Genomic DNA, 22,020 nt, shown 5'->3' on the forward strand with positions numbered 1-22,020 from the left:
TGTATTCCACTATCCATAGCAACCAAGTAAACACATTCATAAACACACCATCGTCAACTTCTTTGTCACCCAATCACATACTCACATACATCATTATTTTACTGATAATTCCCGAAAATAGGGAAGTCTACCTACCCATACAAGTAGATTACCTTTGCTCTTGTGCTAACACCAGGGCACTCACCTTTCTCAGTAAGCCCTCGGGTTATGTATCTAGGTAAAGTCTCCGAGAATAGGGAAGGTCACCCGTCTATACAAGTGGCTTCTCTCTACTCTAGTACTCACAGATAATTACTAGAGCACTTGCCTTTCTCAGCAAGCTCTCAGGAGGGATATTCTACTTGACCATAAATACTTAAGTAGTTATAATTACACCCAACCAATGTCAATCATTTCACAGAGTTCCACACATATACGCACACCACAATTAATCCACATAGGATATACACATTATCCATTCTCACCCACACAGAGTCCATATCCACACAGAATGTAACATCCACACAGGACTCTAGTACACACAATATACATGTCCACACAAGACTGAGTCACACAAGATTATCATACATACAACATACATGTTCACACAGGACTAATCAACCCACATATTACAATACATACCACCCTGTTCATGGTAAACAGGTAAAACAAACACCTTATACCACTGCCAATGTTTTACCCTCCAATATAAACGTCCATATAACGACCTCCTCATACCACTACCAACGTTATATGATGGTTATATCAGGTACGATATAACGACCTCCTTATACCACTACCAACGCTATATCGCAATTTACATGAACCACAACGCAAATCAAAAGCAAATTCAACCACTTAAACACATCCACACATCTATCATAGTATACACAATCAAACAGTATCCACAACCAACCAATATTTTCAGCCAAGTAGAAATTGTAGCCCAAATAGTATTCACAATCACAATAATTCATCATCCCATAGTACTCGCAACCGTTTAATTTTCAAAACTATTTTCATGCCACACAATTTTTCCCAATATATTATATATATATATATATATATATATATTAAAAAACAATATTTTCAATACCTGCATGGTTCATAAAATCATACCTAAATATGTAGAATTTATACCCAAAATTGGTCGATTTAAAATTAATAAAAATGCTGTTATAAAATATTTCCCCTTACCTGCTCATCGGGATTTCTGCCTAAACCAAACAAAACAAGACCCTGTATTCCAAAAATTCCAACTTTCTCAAAACTCAGAAAAATACCCATTTAATACTTCCTAGGTTCCATATATCTTAGAATAATAATAAAATCTTAAATTATCTCACTTACCCTGGTTTTGGGATGTTTCCCTGACTTCTCAAATCGAAATTCTGCTCCTCCTATGTTGTAGAGAATCTTCCCAAGAGTCTTGTGGTAGCTTCTGATTGTTGAACCGAGGAGAAACGGGGCCAAAAACCTAAAGAGAAGGTGAGAGGGCCGTTTATATATATATATATATATAGAGGGAGAGAGAGAGATAGAGAGAGAGAGAGAGAGAGAGAGAGAGAGAGAGAGAGAGAGAGAATACATGCAGAAAATCCTCTCTGAAATGAAAGATTCACTATTTATAGGCAGTGATTCGTCGACGAGACACATAGACTCGTCAAAGAGTCCAAGCACATCGTTCATCGATGAAAACAGAAACTCGTCGACGAATTTCAGTAATATGAAAACCCCTCTCGGTAACTCCTCGTCGACGAGACATGTGCCCTCATCAACGAGCCAAGGTAGGACACTCGTCAACGAGACTAGTTGGTTTGTCAACGATTTCTTGCTGACACCCTTTAAAATATTTCTTTCTCTTCCCTTTTTCTCTTCTTTTATCATTTTTATTAATTAATTTTTCGAGTCATTACAAATACAGTCCATTATTACAGATCCGAAATCTTAATACAATTACAACGAAAATAGAAATGTTTTTAGTGTTCATGCTCTTTACTCAATGAAGTACGTCAGGAGAATTTATATAATCCATCTTGGCCTCTATGCTCCCTATCCCTTATCTGTGATCTCAATTGAAGATCTGTGCACATGCTAAATACACACATAAGTTCATAGTGTTTTGTCAACACTAAAACAGAGATCGGACTCACAGAGTCAACAACAAATGATATGGATTTAATGCTCAAGTGAGATCTTGAAAATTTAATTCAAAATAATATATTCAACAAATGAATATTCAAGGTTAACTCAAAACCCTAATCAAGTATCACAAAGATATTTTATCAAATATAATCACAACAGATACTTAGGGTTTAAGCTTCCAAAAGATTTATCAAATAAAGTATGCAAGCTCTCAAGTCATATAATTTGAATGCAAAGATTAGGAAGTTAAAACAAGTTATTTCCAATCAAATATTTATATATGAAATATTATGGGAATAAACAATCAAGCAAAAGTCTCAAAAAGATTTTTCAAATATGTATGAATATGTGAGAGTAATGCCGGGAAATGATTTGAAAGATGCACACAATAATCACAATCAAATCCCTACAAACTTGCAATTCATTTAAAAGAGAGGAATAATATGAAACTCTCTACTTCAAAAATAATATTTGCAAGCAAGTGTAAGAGAGAGTATTAAAAAAATATGCTTAGAATGTAAAGTATATAGAAAAAGAAGTGAAAACTAAGGTGTAGTCCCAAGAGGGGGGATGAATTGGATTTAAAAATTTCTTTTACTTCTTTTTAATGTATTCTTGACTTCTTGTTGATTTACCAAATACACAACCAATACTTAAAATAATATCCAATCCATAGTCATATACCAATAAAGTACTTAAACAATCAAGTAATCAATCAATCAACCAAACCAAACAAATTTTCCAATCAACCACAATATCCGATCAAGATGGTTATTTTGTTTGTAGCCCTGGGTATACGAATTTGTAAGCCTTGTAGAGAATGTAATTTGTTTCTCAATTTAATATTCAACAAAACATTCACACTCTTCCCAAAATTCAGAATTCAAATAAACTCTTAGTTAATTTATCTTTGGGATGTTAACCAATTAACGTACTCCTTTATGGTTTCTGCAAAGTATGGTTTAACCAACGTACTCCCTTTCAATTTCTGCAACCCAAATCAAAATTAAACTTTAAGTTTACTTAATTTCCAAATTTACGTAGTATATATGATTAAGAAATTAAATCATCCATGCAGTTGATATGTGCTGAAAATAAAGAGTATGGGAAAGAGAGAGTGAGACCACGATTTTAACAAGGTTTGGCTTATCCTCAACCTACGTCCTTGCCTTTGCCAAACCACCAAAGGATTCACTAAAAGCAGTTCCTTTGTCGGGCGAAAAAACACTATTTACACACTCCTTTGATTAGGCTAGAACCCGCCTCTCCAAACGATATACCCTCATTCGATCACTCCTTCAATTAGGCTAGAGCAGCACCTATCTAAGCGATATCCCCTCGCTTAGCCAACGATACAAACACCTCGAATCGTCCAAGAACTACAAAAGATATAAAGTAATCTCTGCGTACAATAACACTCTCAAAACAGAGTAGATTAGTACAATTTCAGCTCTAGGTACTTTAACAATTTAAATACCAATAAGAAATAGAATTGAAGCTCAAGTGTAGAATTCACTAAGGGTTCCTTTGTGATTTGAGAAAACTCAATATGAGAACCTTAGTTTGGTGTTTTAGCAATTCAGATGATTTCCCTTCAGCAAGAGTTTGAGCAATATGGAGCTTTAAGAGAGATTGAGAGATTTGATGCAAGTATGTTGTGTGATTTCTTGTATCTTTGAATTCTTGGGATTAAAGGAGTATTTATAGGCATTTTAGCATTAGTTTTATTGTTCCCCAATTGACTTGGAGTGTCCACCAAGTTTTTATAACATTCATATTTGAAAAACCAATTTTTGAAAATTTTTCATTGGAATTTTAAAAAGTCAAAACCCATGGAGTTAGTCGGCTGAACAGGCGATTGGGTAGTGTATTTCCATAGGGTCAGTCGGCTGGACAGGCAGTTGACACCATTCTATCTCCTAGAAATTAAATAAGGAAATACTCAGTCGGCTGGCATGACACGGTTCATTTTGGGTCAGTCGGCTGGGTACTATCAATCGACTGGGTACTTTCAGTTTATTGAGTCAGTCGACTGGACAGTTAATTTTTTTATTGTTTCTATGTCCGTCAGCTGACTGAACCAGAGTGTTTCTGGTCAGTCGGCTAACCAGACAATTTTGCTGAAGTGCTGATAGCTTCGACTCCGCTTCAATATTTTGGTCATAACTTTTTTTATATAGAGAAAAAATCTCATTAATGCAGATGCAGAAAAATTAACTGAATTTAGAAAATCCTCTTTTTGGTGCTTTTCATTGCAAAATTGATTCTAACCTTTTTGAAATAATTTTTGACCTTATAAAAATATTGTCCAAGTATTTTAAAAGGTATCTAGGGCTAAAAAATTAACCTAAGAGCTTCTTGTATCCATATTGAAATCGAATTAAATACTTACATAAGGACTTCTTAGATTTTTTAACATTCTTAAACACTTAAGTCTTCATGCTTTGTCTCGGTCCTTTCTTCAAGCTTTAATATCAAGTTCATCCTCTCATAATCGTCAAACTTTAATATATTATCCATGCCTTTAAGTATTCTTTAAGCTTCATACGATCATGTTCTTTTGGAATATAAGCTTCAATTGATCCTTGTGAGTACTTGACCTTACTTTCACATATATGAGATCTGAAATATCATCACTCAACCAAATATGTTAAGTTCTTCTTGTTTGTTAGCATCAAAATAGGATATTAAGTCTTATAAGGCCAACAAGAAGTATAAAAGATTTGAGAGAATTTTTACTAATTACTTTTACTAATATGCTTACTAATCAAGGAAAATGAGGGAGTATATATAGATATCTCTCAATTTTTGACCGTTGGGGGCCTATTGGGGATTTTGAAAAAGTTTAATTAAAAATTAACCCAATTATCTTTAATTAACCATGGTAAAAATAAGGTAACTCGAGAGTTTTGGTCGCCCGGTTCTTTGGGTCGATCGCCCAAACAAACACACAGAAAAAAGTGACTTTTTTAAGTTTGGGTGCTTGAGGAAAAGTTTGGGTGGTTAGGCCAAAGCGATTTTCTAAGAGGTCAAGGTTCGATCGACTGATGAATAGTTTGGTTTGTCGAACTTCACAATTCGGTCGCCTGAGCCTATTTTGATCTAAACGTTTGGTCGCCTGGGGATAGTACATTTTAAACACTCAGACAACTGGGGAAAGTTAGTTCATTTTAAGTTCGATCGGCCGAGCAAATTCAAAATTTGACTTCCTAGTCGTTCAGTCTATTGAGATGTTTATAGTGCATATGGTTCGATTGACTGAGGTCTCTTGAAAACTTTTCTTCTTCTTTTGACCTTATATGATTTAATCCCTATTTGTATGCATTTGCAATTTTGGCTTAAGGGATTTAGCCATGATGTGTCCTATGGTCAATCTATGGTCTTGAGTATATAATCATATCATGCATGATGTAGTTATTATAGACCATAATAAATTACAAACCAAACTGGATTGAATGCAATTATAAGAAATAAAAGTTGTCTTCATTCCTTTTGCTTCTTAAAGAGTCATCTTAGACTTGAACTTTATGGATTGAATGACTTCCTTGTGTTCCTACTATTAGCGTATGCTAAGGATGAACCTGTTCAATAAAGTCAGAGCGCTGGTAATAAATTTTGTATTTGTCATAATCAAAACGAGATATGACTCAAAAAGTCAACATGGCGGCTTTGATTCGGTTAATTTTTAATTCAGGTCAATTTGGTTTTATATTTTGGTGAAATTGGTTATTCGCTTTTCAGTTCGGTTATGGAGAAATTACATTTCAATTAATCGATTTAACTGAATTATATAATTAACTAACAATTAAATATAAATTATATAAATTATAATTAGGGTTCTATAATTATTATATACTTAATAATTAAATATAAATTAAATATTGAAAGCATACAATCATATTTGTTGATTTTTTTAGTCCGATCTCTGTTTTGATGCTGACAAAATGCAAGTGTCTTATGTGTGTACTTTGTGCTTGAACAGGTTCTTTAATTTGGCATGCACATAAGACAAAGGGAAATGGGAAGCCAGAAGGACTTAAAGCTCACATCATCTGGTGTATTCCATGAAGGTAGAAGACCAAAGAAGAAGAAGAAGACATTTAATATTTGTTTCATTTGTAATTGCATTTTTAGTTTTGGCATGTAATAATGCATTGCATGCATGATATGAATAAAAGTTCAGACGAACCATAGACTGACCGTAGGACACCCAACACCTTCATGAAAAACCTTTTCCTAAAAAGATAAGATCTTACAAAGATTTTAAAATGAATTTGAGGTCAAAATTAGGGCTAAAATTGAGTTTAAAAGCAACCTCGGTCGACTGACCTTGGCATGTTCAAAATTGCCTTAGTCGACCGACCTTGACCGACCGACCCATTTTTGAACTTAAATTGCCTAGCCGACTGACCTTTCAAAATTGCCCACGTTTTGACTCCTTGGCCGACCGACCATTCAGTTTAAAACAACCACGACTGACCGACCTTAAGTGATAGCCGATCGACCTTGATCCCCAGCCAACCGAACATATGAAGATTCGGAAATCGCCTTTGCCCGGTTGATCCACACCTTACACAGCCAACTGACCTTAGTGTGAAAATTCATAAATTGTTAAGGACGGTCGACCAACACGTTCATCAGTTGACCGAACCTCTCGGGTCGACTTAATTTTCAGTGCTAATCAAGGCTTAAAATTTTCATTAAATAATTTTAATTAATCCAGTTATGTCCCTAACGGTTAGGATTTTTCCAGACTCTATATATACCCCATCATAACTCATTTTTAAATAGAGAGATTAGAGAGACAATCCACCAAAATAATTTTTGAAATTTATTCATTCTTGTTCTCCTACTCTTATTATTTTTGAAAATCTTTCAAGGGAACATTCATTAGAACATTTATTTTGAGCATTCATTTTTAACATCTCAAGCATTTCTCTCATTCAAAACTTCATTTTAGAAAATCATTTTAGAGAGTAAATCTAAAATTTTCTCCACTCATTTCATCTTGATAAAATATTTATTGGAGAAAACTTCACTTAAACTTGTGAATCTTTGCACATCTATTGTAAGAATCAAAAGCTCACTTGATTTTTGTATGCAAAAATATTTTTGAGCTTAAATCCTAACTTATCCAAATACTCTTCATTGCAAAATCATTTTTGGAGAAAATATTAGTTACACATGGATCTTTGAAATTTTTATTGCATATTTCATTATACATCAAAGATCACATATAGTCATTTTTGCAAAAGATTGTTTGAAAATAGAAACCCTAGGTTCTCCTACATTTAATTTGAAAATAATTTTTGGGAGAAAAGTTTATTAGGGGTTAAATCTTTGAGCACTCATCATATATATCTTACCTCAAAGATTGAAATGCTTATTTTGAGAAAAATACCCAAATTCACTTGAGCTTTATTTCATATCATATGTGAGTGCATTTGTGCTAAAAATTGTACATCATTTGCTTAGTAGAGAAGCACATTAATTGTAACAAAATTTTTATTATTGTTGTATTCCTGATGTGTGGTCGAAAGAGAATTGCACTAGCCTATAACGTGCACTGGATTGACTCAAACCCAGTTAGGAGAGTTCCGGATTGGTTTAGACCTAGTTAGGAAAACTAGGAACACCGTCTTGTAAGAAGTAGTTGTATTGGTTGGGCTCAACCCTGTAATTTGAGTCAGGGGTATTCCTTGCCCCGTAAGGAGAGCTGATAAAGGTTGGAGTCAGCCTTGTAATGTGACATGGGGTATTCCTTGCCCAATAAGGAGAGGAGGATGTAATCGGTGACGCTTCTTCCGTTAAATGAGCATTAGTGGAATCCTCTTACTGGTGAACTTGAGGCAGGGACGTAGGCATGGTTACCGAACCTCGATAACATATCCTGGTCACTTTTTCCTTTACTCTCTTTACATTTCAGTATTTGCATGTTTATATTAACTTGTTCAGATTATTGCTTGAATTTTCATTTGTGTTTGATTGGAGAATATTGGAACTGTTATTCTTGTGCAAAATTAACTAAAACTTCATATATCTACTGAATTGATAATTGATTAGACAGACCTAAGTTGAGTAATACTGATAACCTAAGAAGAATTTTTAAAATCTCCAATTTACTTGTCTCTTGGGATTACACAAATTACATCAATATTTTTTTCCCCTGATTAATTATAATTTGATTTAGTTAAATTTGGTTAACTAAATTATAATTTAATATTATGTATTATTTAAAATTATATAAATTTAAATCTGAATTCCATTTGCAAAGACAAGATAGAATGTTTATTTTTTTAGGGCTTAAAATATTAAACAAAGCATGAAAAAAAAAAAACTATTTGCATTAATTATGACGTTTGATGGCAAATGAAACACAAAAATCTTCATAGTTCATACAACATAAATTCCAGATGTTCTGCCCCCATCTTCATAATATCCAATCATTTTCTTTTCCCAAAAAAAAAAAAAAAAATAGTAGTCTCTGAATTTACCCATGTAGAAAAGAGAATGGGAGGGAGGAGTTCACAATTCACATGGGAAGGACCTTCTTAACAACATCATCACTGAGAGCAGCAATTTGGGAATCAAGAGCCTTAATGGCCTCTTCCTTCTGCTTCTCCAAACTCGCCACCGCCTCCTTCAGCTCCGCCTCCACCTTCCGCCTCCCCTCCGCCAGCTTCTCATCCAGCTCCACCTGCGTCTCCGCCTTCATCTTCGTCAGCGCCGCCGATATCTCCGCACGAGCCGCCCGCATCACCGCCGCCGCCTGCTCCTCCAGCTGCTTCACTTCCTCCGAAGTGTCCTTCACGCTGCTCAGCTCCTCCTTGATGGCGGCGTCGCGGTCGTCCATGAACTTGCCCAGGGGTGTGTAGTAGATCTTGTCCAGCACCACCATCAGGAGCAGGAATTCCACCATTATGATGGGGAGGGTGAGGTTAAAGTCGAAGAGTGCAGCCTTCTCCATCTGTTCGGCGAGGGCCGGCGCCGCAGCCAGGAGTGAGGCGGCCACGGCGGCGGAGGATTTCAGGGCGGCGGAGGAGAGGGAGAGGATCGATTGGCGGGTGATTGGATTGGGGGGGATCTTGGGGAGGTGGAGTTTCGGGAGGGAGAAAATGGGTTGCTTGGGTTTGGAGGTGGTGGTGGTGGTTGAGGGAGGTGGGATTAGGGTTTTGGAGGAGGCCATGATCACATTAGCCATGGCTGCTGCTGGTGTTCCTTCTGCACTGACTTGATTCTGTGGAGAGAGAGAGAGAGAGGGGAGGAGGAGGAATATGGTTTGGGCTATCTCATTCCAGGCCACACAAATGGATGAGGCTGAAATTTTTGGGAAAAGCATGATCTTTTTCTGAACCCGATAAAAACCCAATTTGAGATTTGGCACAATGGGGTTGGGGTAAATGGTAATACAGTATCCCTTATCATTTTAAAATTAATTTAGAACGACCTGATTACTACATTCAATCGTTAACAGTTTAAAATTTTTATGTTGACAATTTTTGATTTAAATTTTAAGAAAAGTAAAAATGAAAAAAAATAAAAATAAAAAGTGTTGAGTGGGTGATGAGTTATGTCTTAATCTAGCCTTAACAGGAGTCTCTTAAGTTGAAAAAAAAAACTCCTTTTCCTTTGTTAGGTATGAACAATTATTATATTTTTTTAAAACTTTAAAACAAAACAAATCTCAATATTTTTTTTTAAAAAAATTGGTCAATATTGGAGCAGTGGTGCGGTGTTTACTGATCCTATGATATTGGGCATTTATAATCATGAATTCTTGTTTTTTTGGCACTGACTGAATTTATGCTAGAATACTTATGGAACTATGGCGTGTTCATTACAGTTTTGATACTGTTTGGAGGACAGAATTTAAGTCTTAAAATTTTGATTACATGAAGTTAAACAAAATTCATAATTTTGTATGGTATTCTGTCTAAAATTATTTTATTTTAAATTCAAAATTTAAACTCTACGCTCCTAAATGCAAAATTAGCAGCAGTGATATCAAAAATTGAATGATAATCTTGTTACACTTGGTTTGACAAAGAATTGAAATGGCCCCCACGTAAGATTGTTTCTTATTTGAAGAACTTACAAAGCTTAAAACAGACAATATTTCATCGAAATTGGACTAAAACCCATGCAATTGATATATGTGCTACCTTGGTGGTATTGCAGTGTGGGGTACTCAGGGTACGTGCAATCGTGGACCCTGGTTCCGAGCTGGCTTCATTTCAACCGTGTCCTGCTTTACCACATTTGTTTTGTGTCTTCTCACCTTTCATGCGCAGGCTGTTGAATGGTGATCTATGCGCTCTGCCTGCATTGTCCGTTTAATTCACCACAGCTACAAGAAATGAAAAATGCTAAGTTTTGCCCATGATATTGATGAGCTGCTGGACATGAAATCTGCTTTCCTCTTTTCAATTGGTTTATATAAAGTTGAATGGAATGCAAAATGGCACAAGGCATCGAGTAGATGGGAAGTAGCCTAAAAATGGAAATTTACAAAAAAATCCTATCTTTACAAGTACACAGACTTTGGTGTGTTGGGGGCCGGTGTGAACGGTAGCTAGTTTTGGAACACTAGTTCACTAACCAGTTTGTCCAGTTGCCACTGGGCATTTAGCGATCTAAATTTCTTTTGTCCCGTTTCTCCCTTCAAGAGCACTTGCCACTGTAAATTCGTATAATCTTCTGTAAACCAACCAGGAAACTGCTAGCAAATCTTGAGGAATGGGATCTGCCCTTTAATTTCCTTCTTCTTGAGGATAATCTGGAGTATGAGAACCACCCTTTCAATAAATGAGTCTGTCTGATCATTTCATGCTGGCTGTCAAGATCTTCATTCTCCTCATCAAAGTGTTGGGGCTTTGGGTTTTCCAGATCTTCAAAAACATCTTCCTCGGAACTCTGTTCTCCCTCTTCACCTTCATCTATTCTGCATCATGAATTATGGATCACCAAGTTAATCAGTTCTTTCTTTTTTAATGATTCACTGTTTATTAACCATAAACATAAAGGACTAGACGTCTAGACCATGCATAAGGCATGTCAAAGGTTTCAAATTGACCCTATAAAATGAAAAAACCAGAACCCAGGTCATCTTTAAGGCCACAAAATGAATTGCTTTGGATTCCTTATCATTTGGTTGAGATAATTTTTGCAGTGTCAATGTCATTTTCAGTGCAATGGGAAACTTGCAATGGCTTAAAAAATAGTTTTCAGAACCATTTTCATGAGTAAGCTGACATGGCAGCAATGCGAGATTTTTTTGGTCCAATTGGCAGCTGGTAAGAGAGAGTGAGGATTTCTCTCATCAGCTGTCGTCAGGACAAGTTTTTTAAATAATTAAATTAATTAATTAATTAATTAATTAATTAATTTTTTTTTTTGAGAGAGTCCCAGTTTAATCAGCAGGTTCACTTAAATGAAACCCCAACCACAATTTCCATCTTGCCTTCGTGCAATAATAGAACCTGCATCTTGCATTTGCAGATGACTTAATTCTATTATCTTCCCCATCCCCTTCTCAGTGTTGGAGCATGTAGTGAAGCTATGTAGGAACTTTCTGTGGGGAGGCAGGAAAAAGCCACTTGTGGCTTGGAAAGAGGTATGTCTACCAAAAACAGGAGGAGGACTGGGGGTGTTTGATTTAAAACTCTGGAACAAAGCTCTGTTATCTAGGGCCCTGTGGAATATTCATGAAAAAAAGGATGGGTACCCTTTGGTCTAAATGGATAAATCAAATATACTTGAAGGATACTAGCATTTGGGATAAGACTCCTGAACATGAAGATTCTCCTTTGTTTAAAAAGATCATTGACATTAAGAATCAGCTCTTACAAGCCTGTGGGGGTAAAGAAGCAGCAGTGAGGATGCTTAATCAATGGGTAGTTGAGGGGCAGATCTCCACCTCAGAAATCTACAACTTCTGGAGAAATAAGGGTAGTAGAGTTACATGGCACAAGGAGATTTGGAAATGTGGGAGTTTACCTAAACACGCTTTTACCTTGTGGTTGGGTATAAAAGGGAAGCTATTCACTCTTGATAAACTGGATGGGGATGGTGTAGATAAAAGATGTGTTTATTGCAGATCTGAAACTGAAACTCTAGACCACCTATTCTTTAAGTGCAGGATTACCAAACAGGTGTGGGACACAATCAGATCTTGGCCGGGGGTAAGAAGGAATATGTCTACATTGAAAGCAGCTCTAAAATGGCTGCATAAGGAAGCAAAAGGCACAGGTATAAAATCTAATGGTGAAAAGATTTGTGTGGCTGCTACTGTCTACCTCCTATGGCATTTCAGAAAAAAAAGAAGTTCAAGGCAAAGAAATAGAACCAGATAGCTTGGTGAAGATAATTCAGACACAAACATATACAATAGTATATGACAAATATGATCTACATTCAGATTTGTGAGCTTTAATAGGCCTTGTAGATCTGAGAATATGTTATGTTGATGACTGTAATGGGCTTATGATGTATTATTTCTGGGTAGAGTTATTTTTTTGAGGGGCCATCTTGGCTTGCCATTTGAATGTAATGCTTTGCATCTTTGATAGGGACTTTGTTTCCCATTCTCCTGGGTATGCCCAGTGAATACTGTACATCTCCATTTGATCAATATATTTACCGTTTACTGATTAAAAAAAAAAAACCAATAGAACCTGCAGCTTTCTTACTGTTTGGCCCCAGAGGAGCAAGATTTTCATCATTCCTATAACGAAAAAAGTACTTCAAAAAATTTATTTCCCTTTATTTTCCATTGAATAACAGATGCATCCATCTACATTGTAATGTTCAGCATTCTAAATTAATAATTTAAAAAGCTAAAGAAAATCCAGGCTGCAAGAGTTACTCTTTGCCTTTCAAACAAGTAATTGCATTTGCTCAAGTCACAAGTGAGGGATACAGATGGCCAAACATTTTATTCAACTTTTTAGACTACTGAACCACCAAAATGCGTTGGTCGGTTGCCAGACAGCAGCAGTCCTAATATGTGCAGTGGATCAGTAAAAATTATGCATTTTTATGTAAGGAATATTCACATGCATACAATATAATCATGAAAGAGAAAGGATGATTGGAGGCTTACATCTTATGTTGTTTCCTAGATGCAATCCCTTTATTTGATCCCCTTTTTATTAGGGTGTAGGTAATTGAAACATGCCGGACAAAATGAAGCTACACGGGTCCATGGAAGCAAAATTAGTATTAAAAAAGAAATCTGGTCAGATTAGATTACATAAACACGTTTCAAGTTCCAACATATAAGACATACATCCTATTGAAAATTAAACATGCGTCCATGAACTCAAAAATGACGGAAGAAAAAATGTCAAAACGGTATATGAAAAAAACACAGCCAATAACTCAAAGGGTCATTCATGTTCAGAAGAATTAGCCCTTAATATAATCCTTATTCCATTAGTACATGAAAAAATAAAACTCAGCTCTACTTAATTCATAATTCCATTAGTATACAACAGGAGCGATCCTTCTATAGAGGTCAGATGTAAAATAAGATAAACTGCAGTATTCATTCAAATAGCATATAGGGAATGCATCCATTAAACCTTGAAACATGCATCTTGGAACCCTAAAACATGCTTCAAAAAGGACTAAGTGATCATCTCATAGAAACCGTATAATAGCAATAAGTTTGATTCTCAATGGGCAAAAATGAACAAGGAAGCTCTAGATTTAGAAAATCAATGCACAAATCCCCTATTGTAAAAGGAAATTTCTCCATATCCAAAACATTTTTCCAAATCCAAAAGCACATATGGTGTTAAATATATCCAGAAGAACCCCATAAATATTCTTATTCACCTCCGTGAGTGCATGAGTACATGGGCACTTTTTTGACAATCTACAAACATCATTAGCTGATCTCAAAGTTTCTTTAAATAAATAACTAGGGATGGGGGGAGAGGCTTGAATCCCATCTAAATTTATGGTTGGATAAGACCATCATCACCAGGCTATCCCATGTCATCATTCCTAGGATTAGTCTGTCCACATTTTTGCAAGCAGCTGCCTCTATTTCTAAAAGGAACAGATGACATAGAGATGCTATGGTTATAACCATTATTCATACGAGGGCTTATAGCTGATAATTGTATATCTTTAAGCCAAAAAGCCAAAACATAAAGTGGAGAATTTTTTTCCTTTCATTTTCAAAGCAAGCTAGTCCATACTCAACCATGACTGCCTGTTGAACACAATTTTTTCTCATTCTCCATCTGTTTCTTGGAATTCCATGAGAATATTCCCACATCTGAGATGTCCCATCAATCATTTAGAAATTCATTCTCAGGCTTCCTTCTTATCCATCAGAGCTCCCCTTAACACTACAAGAGGTTTATAAGGAGGGTGGTATGAGCAGAGTTTTGAGGCGAGTTATATTACAAATAATAGTAAGATCAATTAACTGTCATATATCAGCCATTGCAGTTTTATGCAAACCCAAAAAAAAAAAAAAAAATTGGCAAATACTTGCCAACCTGAAGCCTTGAAGTACCAGATGTTTGTGAAGTGGGCAGTGCAAACTACATTTTGCATGTTACTCTAAAGAGGAGTAAATTTCTGTTAGTATACCACTGCTGTTCATGGTGACACAGCATAACATTACAAAGAGCTTTATTGTAGCATTTTATTACCACGTGTCATGAATCTTCTCAATTGTTTCCCTCATAAATATATGATTAAGATTAGTTCATTAAGAGTAAGACAAATAATTGATCCATTTAGACTAAAGTTCTAAGGAACCTATATAATCTTTAACTACTTCTTGCAAAATTGATTTCTGTCTTGCACCTGAGTAAGGTGTTTTCATCTGCAGAGTAATGAGTATCCCTCAGCATACTAGTGTGACGATATAAGCGGCCTCTATGCCTTGTTTCAATCAATTCCCCTAACTTCATTTGTTCCGGGTTTTCCCAGCCATCAAATTAATGCTGAAAACCTCGTTGTTGTCTAACCCAAATTTCACATATTTACAATATCCTACAAAAATCATAACCTTGGAAGTTGGAAATGTTTGTTTTCCCCTAGACAAGAAAAGACATTATGTGTGCACATATGAAAAATAGGTGCATGTGTGCTGGCTTTGCATCATATAATTCCAAACTGAAAAGGCAGTCAACAATTTGATTATGAGAATGACCATCTCTAAATAAAATATTTTCCTTAGAAGACAAAGGACAACACACACAAACCTGATCACCATCCTTGATCCCGTAGTTGTTGATACATTCAGTCTCAGTTAGTAGCTTTTGACCATCATAGCATAAGCAAAATTGTCCCCACACATGTGGCCTTCAAAAAACGAGTTCAAATAAGTATATAATTAGTTCAATGTAAATAATCCAGTAAAATTTTCCATTCAAAATTAGTAAATTATCTAAAATATCATGATAAATGATCTTGAGAAAAAGCTTAAAATCCATGAATGTTGTGACAAACTAACAATATCTATATAAATTGCATCTTACATTCGAAGAACCTAAAAAAGAACTTCAACTAGACAAAACTTGCTTGAAGTTTAAGTTCATAAAAATATTTACTTCTCTACTGATTCAATGAGAATAAATAGGATAAATATTACTCAATGTATTAAACAAAGCATAACACAAATAGAATCTAGATTCATGAAAGCAATCATTAATCAATTGGAGTGCATAAGTTGAGAAAGAAGAAAAAAAAATGTTGTAGTATGTGGCTCATATCGAGTGGAACACATATACAAAGAAAACATGCTGAAGGAAAACAAGGAAGTTGGTTTGAAGAAAGCCGTAGACGGTTTGCATAGTGAATCTACAGTTACATCGACGATTTCAGGAAGAAGCCAAGTTAGGAAGAAAACCATCGACGGTTTTACATAGTCCGTTGATGGTTTCAAACAAAAGCTAATTTAGAAGGAAACCATCGACGGTTTCGTTCCGCGCTATTTTTGAATTTTGAATTGGAAAGATCAATAGGCTGCGGATATGGAGGCAAATCCTCTGGGGATTGATATAGGGGTGTTAGGGAACTTTCTAATCCCTTTGTACATGTAGGGTTAGCATAAATACAATGTTGTAACCCTGGTTTTGATAGATAGTGAATTTAAGCCAGTGCTTGCTCTCATGGACGTAGGCATTCTGCCAAACCACGATAATTCTTGTGTTGTGTGTTTATTGTTCTCATTATCTATATGATTGTGCTTTCGTATTGTTCATCGTTAATTGCAGCATTGCACGATCAGTTACGCATGCATTAATTTGCACAACAAATTGGTATCAGAGCAATTGGTTACAATGACTAGGATTTATTTTGCAAAGTTCGACATTGTCAAGTTCGACGGATCGAGAAATTTCGAACTATGGCAGAGGAGGGTTAAGGATTTGTTAGTGTAGCGGAGTATGGTGAAGGCGTTATATGGAAGGCAGCCGGAAGGCATGAACTACATGAATTGGAAGGAACTAGAAGCGAAGGATGTGGCGACTATCAAACTTTGTCTGGTTGATGATGTGATGTATCACGTCATGGATGAGGAATCGCTGGTGGCATTTTGGCTAAAACTGGAAAGTCAGTATATGTCCAAGTTGTTTACGAACAAGCTTTATCTTTAGCATAAATTGTATGGGCTCACGATGTCAGATAATTTGGATCTGAACCAGCACATCAGCGTGTTCAATCAAATCATCAGTGATTTGAAGCGAGTTGACGTGAAGTTCAAAAACAAAGACAAGTCGTTGATGCTGCTGAATTCCCTACCTGTGGCTCCTACGTATGAAAATTTGGCTACAACTTTGATGTGGGAAGAGGAAACTCTCGAATTGGAGGATATCACGAGTGCTCTTTTATGTTTTCATCAGAGGAAGAAAGCTAGCGATGAGAATCTACAAGGTGAATGACTTGTGGTGAAGGGTAACCACGAACGTAGGAGAAGCATGTTCCGGAGCGGATGGAGTAAAAATAAATCTCGGTCCAATTCTAGGAAGAGGAAGGACATACAATGTTTAAAGTGTAGGAAAAAGAGGCACATAAAACCAGATTGTCCAGAGAGGAAAAAGGGAAATGCAAAGAATAAAGAGGGTCCATCAAAGTCTGCAAATGTAGTGAAAGAAGGAGACTTAGAGAGCGGTGATGGGGATATGCTTTCGGTTTCATTTGGTTCAGATCGTCTCACGGATTCTTGGATCCTAGATTCGGCATGCTCCTATCACATGACACCCAATAAAGATTGGTTCACCACCAACAGGTTAGTAAATTTTGGTTCTGTTTTGATGGGAAATGATGTTTCATGCAAAATTTTTGGAATAGGGAATATCAGAATTAAAATGTTTGATGGTATTGTTACAACGTGGTGTGATGTTAGGCATTTGTGGGGTTTAAGGAATAATCTGATTTCATTTGACACTTTAGATTGTAATGGGTTTAATTACAAGTCTGCAAGTGGAGTAATGAAGGTGAGTAAAGGTGTCTTTATAGTGACGAAGGGGCAGAAATTAGCAAGAAATTTCTATACACTGCTAGGCACCACAGTTGTAGGTGGAGCCAAGTCAGAGACATTTGCCAAGTTCAAGTTGTGGAAAGCTGAAATGGAAAACCAAATTGGAAGGAAGATCAAATGCCTCAGGTCTAACAATGGTACTGAGTATACAAATTCAAAGTTCATGGAGTTGTGTGAGCAGCATGACATTAAAAAATATTTCACAGTACGCAAGACACCACAACAGAATGACATGGCGAAAAGGATGAACAAAACAATAGTTTAAAGAGCTCGGTGTCTCAGGTTGAATGCAAGACTTGTAAAGAACTTCTGGGCAGAGGTAGTGAATATGGCGTGTTTCTTGATTAATAGATCACCAAGGGGGCAGCACTAGATGGGAAAGTAACAGAGGAGGTGTGATAAACTAGTTTAGTTTGAGAGTGTTTGGATGTCCAGCTTACGTGCATGTTTCTAGTGAGGAGAGATCGAAACTTGATGCGAAGTCTAGACAGTGTATCTTTCTTAGGTATCAGCAAAGGGTGAAAGGTTTCAAGCTATGGGATCCGAAGGCAAACAAGCTAGTGATCAATAGAGATGTGCTTTTTGATGAGAAAGCCATTGTTGCAGCGTACTTAGGAAGAAGAGAAATAGGTGCCAGAAAATAGCAACAACAATGAGCATGTGGTGCAGGTGGAGCTAGAAACTCAAGGTAGAGATGACAATGTTCAGAATGCAAGGATTTCTAACTTAGGTGACCAGCAACATCACACTATAGCTATAGACAGGCCCAGACGCACTATCAGGTCACCCCTAGGTATGAATTTGATAATCTGGCTTCTTATGCACTCATTAATAGTAGCAAGGATCCTACTACTTTTCAAGAGGCCGTGCACAATCAAGAGAAAAGTAGATGGATGGGTGCTATGGTGGAGGAGATGGAGTCTCTGCATAAGAACCAAACATGTGAGTTGGTGGAGCTTCCAGAGGGGAAGAGAGCGATAGGATACAAATGGGTATATAGGAAGAAAGAAGCGGTATCAGAAAAAGAAGGAGAAAAATTCAGGGCTCTTCTAGTAGCAAAGGGTTACTCATAGAGGAAAGGAGTTGATTATGATGAGATCTTCTCCCATGTGTTTAGATATACTTCCATCAAGGCAGTGTTAGGATTGGTGGCGCATTTTGATATGCAGTTGAAGCAAATGGATGTAAAGACAACATTTCTTCATGGTGACTTGGAGGAGCTGATTTACATGGTACAACCAGAAGGGTTCAGTTAGCCTGGATAGGAACACTTGGTCTGTAAATTGAGGAAATCACTTTACGGGCTAAAGCAGACTCTGAGGCAGTGGTACAAGCGATTTGACTCCTACATGATCCGGACTGGTTACAGGAGATGTGAGTATAATTACTGTGTTTATGTGAAGATTCTTGATGATAAATTCATTTTTCTGTTGCTTTATGTGGATGACATGTTGATTGCTGCGAAGAGTATGAGTGAGGTCAACAATTTGAAAACATTGTTGAGCAAAGAATTTGACATGAAGGATTTGGTTACGGACAAGAAGATTCTTGGGATGGAGATTTGTAGAGATAGAGTTTCTAGGAGATTGTGGTTATCTCAATGTAACTATGTTGAGAGGGTGTTGGAGAGGTTTAGCATGGATAATGCAAAACGAGTGAGTACACCATTAGCGAATCATTTTAGATTGTCTATCGCTCAGTGCCCGAAGACAGATGATGAAGTTCAAGTCATGTCAAAGGTTTCATATGCTAGTGCAGTGGGGTGCTTGATGTATGCTAGGGTTTGTACAAGATTGGACTTGGCACAATTTGTTAGTGTTGTGAGCAAGTTTCTTTCAAATTCGGGTCGACAACATTGGGATGCATTCAAGTGGATTTTCATATACTTGGGGGGGCACTACTGACTATGACATCATGTTTGACAGACAATAGGGTGATTATTCAGTTGTGGGATATGTGGATACAGACTATGCAGAGGACTTGGATGACAGGCGATCTACCACGGGATATGCATTCACCCTTCTGGGAGGGCCTATTTGTTGGAGGTCCATGGTTCAATCTCTAGTTGCACTATCTACTACTGAATCGAGTATATGGCAGTGGCTGAGACTGCCAAGGAAGTTTTGTGACTTATAGGATTGGTCAAGGAGCTGGGTATTCAATAAGGTGGAGCTCAGTTGCATTGTGATAGTTAGAGTACTATTTATTTGGAGAAAAACCAGGTGTATCATGCGAGGACCACACACATAGATGTGAGGTTTCACAGGATCAGGAAATTGGTTTCTTCTGGTGAACTACTGTTTGAGAAAGTTCACATTCTGAGAATGCAGCAGACATGTTGACAAAACTTATTACCACGGACAAGTTCAAGCATTGCTTGGACTTGATTAACGTCTCCAAATGCTAGATGGGAGGCATCCCAACCTATTGTCACAGGTGGAGCTGCGGGTTATGTTTTTGTTTTTCTCTTAAGGGGTGTGTATTCGCCAAAGTGGAGATTGTTGTAGTATGTGACTAATATCGAGTGGAGCACATGTACATAGAAAGCATGTTGAGGGAAAATAAGGAAGTTGGTCTGAAGAAAACCGTCAACAGTTTGCATAGTGAGTCGATGGTTACATTGATGGTTTTAGGCAAAATCCAAGTCAGGAAGAAAACTGTCGACGGTTTTTTTCGGCGCTGTTTTTGAATTTTGAACTGAGAAAATCAATAGGTTGAGGATAGGGAATCAAATCCTTCAAGGATTGATATAGGGGTATTTAGGGAGCTTTCTAATCCCTCTATACGTGTAGGGTTAACATAAATACAATGCAGTAACCATGGTTTTGATAGATAGTGAATTTTAGCTGCTGCTTGCTCCCATGGACGTAGACATTCTACCGAACCATGTTAATTCTTGTGTTGTGTGTTTATTGCTCTTATTATCTGTGTGATTGTGTTTTCATATTGTTCATTGTTAATTACTGCATTGCACGATCAGTTCCACACGCATTAATTTGCACAACAAAAATGTACTATGGTGATCGGATTGTATGCTGGATAATCCCACTGAATCTTCAATATTTTCTCATTGGAGCTTCTAGAGAATAAATTGAAGTGATGACAATGCTAAGGAAAAAAAAAATAATTCCATATTTTTGTTTTTTAAATTAAAATAAGAATTATTTAGGAACAGCCATACCATGAGATCTTGCCCAATCCCTTTTCCGGGAAGTGACTGAAGACACTCTCCACTGCCTGCTTGAGCTCTGCAATGGTTGCTGTCTTTGCAACCTCAACATCTAAACAATCAAACAGCTCAATCCATAAAATTGAGAACATCCAAACACACACAAACAGAGATCAATTCAACTACAGAATTTACAAAAAAAAACTGGAAAAAAAAAATGACTCTCAAATAAACCATAAATTATAGCCTTCTGGAATTAAAAGGACAACTAAAGGCAGAGAATGTTGGAAACAGAGGCTTTTAAAGGTTGGAACCAATCCAAGCACACAACTTGGAAAATGTTTTATAAGATGGAACACCAATGAAACATTGTGTATTATCTCTTCTGAAAAAATTCAATTAGGGAGAGAGAGAGAGAGAGGTTTGAATACCGAAGCAAGAACCGTCCAGTTTGAGAACGGAAAGCTTAAGGGGCTGCTGAGGTAGCTTGCTATAGGACAAACTCTTCCGAGAGAGGCCATTGATGAGCAACAATGGAGAGAAAGAGAAATCAAAACTACTCGATCGACGAACCCTGACTGAAGAAGCCCTAGGGATATTAAAATCGTTCTCAAACTCAATAATATGCATAATAGTAATGAATAACGCAAACCCTAAAACCTAAATTCGTATTGTTCATGACTAGTTCAGAGAGATCTGAGGTCATATAAAGGGATTGGGCGGGGAGATTCTGTAGGGAGGGGGACACGCCATCTCCTATTGGTGGAGTTGGTATTGGAAATTAGGGTTTTCGCTTTTTGGGCGCTGTGTAATGAGCTTCTGTCGGGGGAGATTCTAGAGAGAGAAAGAGGAGAGAGAGAAAGAGGGAGAATTGGAACCGTATTCTTCCTCTGCACTCGCTTTCTTCCTCCCTCCCTCTCTGTGTTTCGTTGTTGGGGGCGCCGATGGCAGTTAATTTGGTTAGTTTTGGGGAAGAACCGGCTCGTCAACTTCCCCTGACCTGGCGTCCTGGTTGACGTCCAATGTCGTTCGATCGGACGGTTGTGCTTCTTCATTTCTTCTGTTTTTCTTGTTTGTCTGACTGTCAAATATATTGTTTGAAAAAAAATATAAAAAAAAAAAGGAAAGAAAAGGAAGATGAGAGGAAATTTATATTATAATTATTCTCTTTGAATGTTTTCTTTTAAAAATATCAAATTATTTCGATGAGTATTGATAATTA

At 36.8% G+C, this 22,020-nt stretch overlaps 2 protein-coding genes across 2 annotated transcripts; both read right to left on the reverse strand.

The window, feature by feature from the left end:
* Positions 1-8,449: 8,449 nt before the first annotated feature.
* LOC131150458 (ATP synthase subunit b', chloroplastic) lies at positions 8,450-9,527 on the reverse strand. Its single transcript, XM_058101183.1, has one exon. It carries the CDS (start codon positions 9,461-9,463, stop codon positions 8,657-8,659), a length of 807 nt encoding a protein of 268 aa, XP_057957166.1. The 5' UTR covers positions 9,464-9,527; the 3' UTR covers positions 8,450-8,656.
* A 994-nt stretch (positions 9,528-10,521) lies between these two features.
* Positions 10,522-21,807, reverse strand: LOC131150459 (uncharacterized). The gene is made up of 5 exons (XM_058101184.1): positions 21,230-21,807; positions 20,811-20,910; positions 15,351-15,450; positions 13,226-13,314; positions 10,522-11,065 (listed from the first exon to the last, which is right to left on the reverse strand). Exons 1-5 carry the CDS (start codon positions 21,426-21,428, stop codon positions 10,786-10,788), a joined length of 768 nt encoding a protein of 255 aa, XP_057957167.1. The 5' UTR covers positions 21,429-21,807; the 3' UTR covers positions 10,522-10,785.
* Positions 21,808-22,020: the final 213 nt, after the last annotated feature.

This window comes from Malania oleifera, chromosome 3 (genome assembly GCF_029873635.1).
Source record: "Malania oleifera isolate guangnan ecotype guangnan chromosome 3, ASM2987363v1, whole genome shotgun sequence".
NCBI lineage: Eukaryota > Viridiplantae > Streptophyta > Magnoliopsida > Santalales > Ximeniaceae > Malania > Malania oleifera.

Excerpts from the sequence above, each read along its gene's own strand:
- LOC131150458 (XM_058101183.1), bottom strand. The coding sequence starts at position 9,463 with ATGCTTTTCCCAAAAATTTCAGCCTCATCCATTTGTGTGGCCTGGAAT.
- LOC131150459 (XM_058101184.1), bottom strand. The coding sequence starts at position 21,428 with ATGCATATTATTGAGTTTGAGAACGATTTTAATATCCCTAGGGCTTCT. Across the intron at positions 20,911-21,229 it reads ACTGGACGGTTCTTGCTTCG|ATGTTGAGGTTGCAAAGACA; the intron begins GTATTCAAACCT and ends TTGATTGTTTAG. Across the intron at positions 15,451-20,810 it reads GGATTGGGCAAGATCTCATG|GCCACATGTGTGGGGACAAT; the intron begins GTATGGCTGTTC and ends CGTTTTTTGAAG.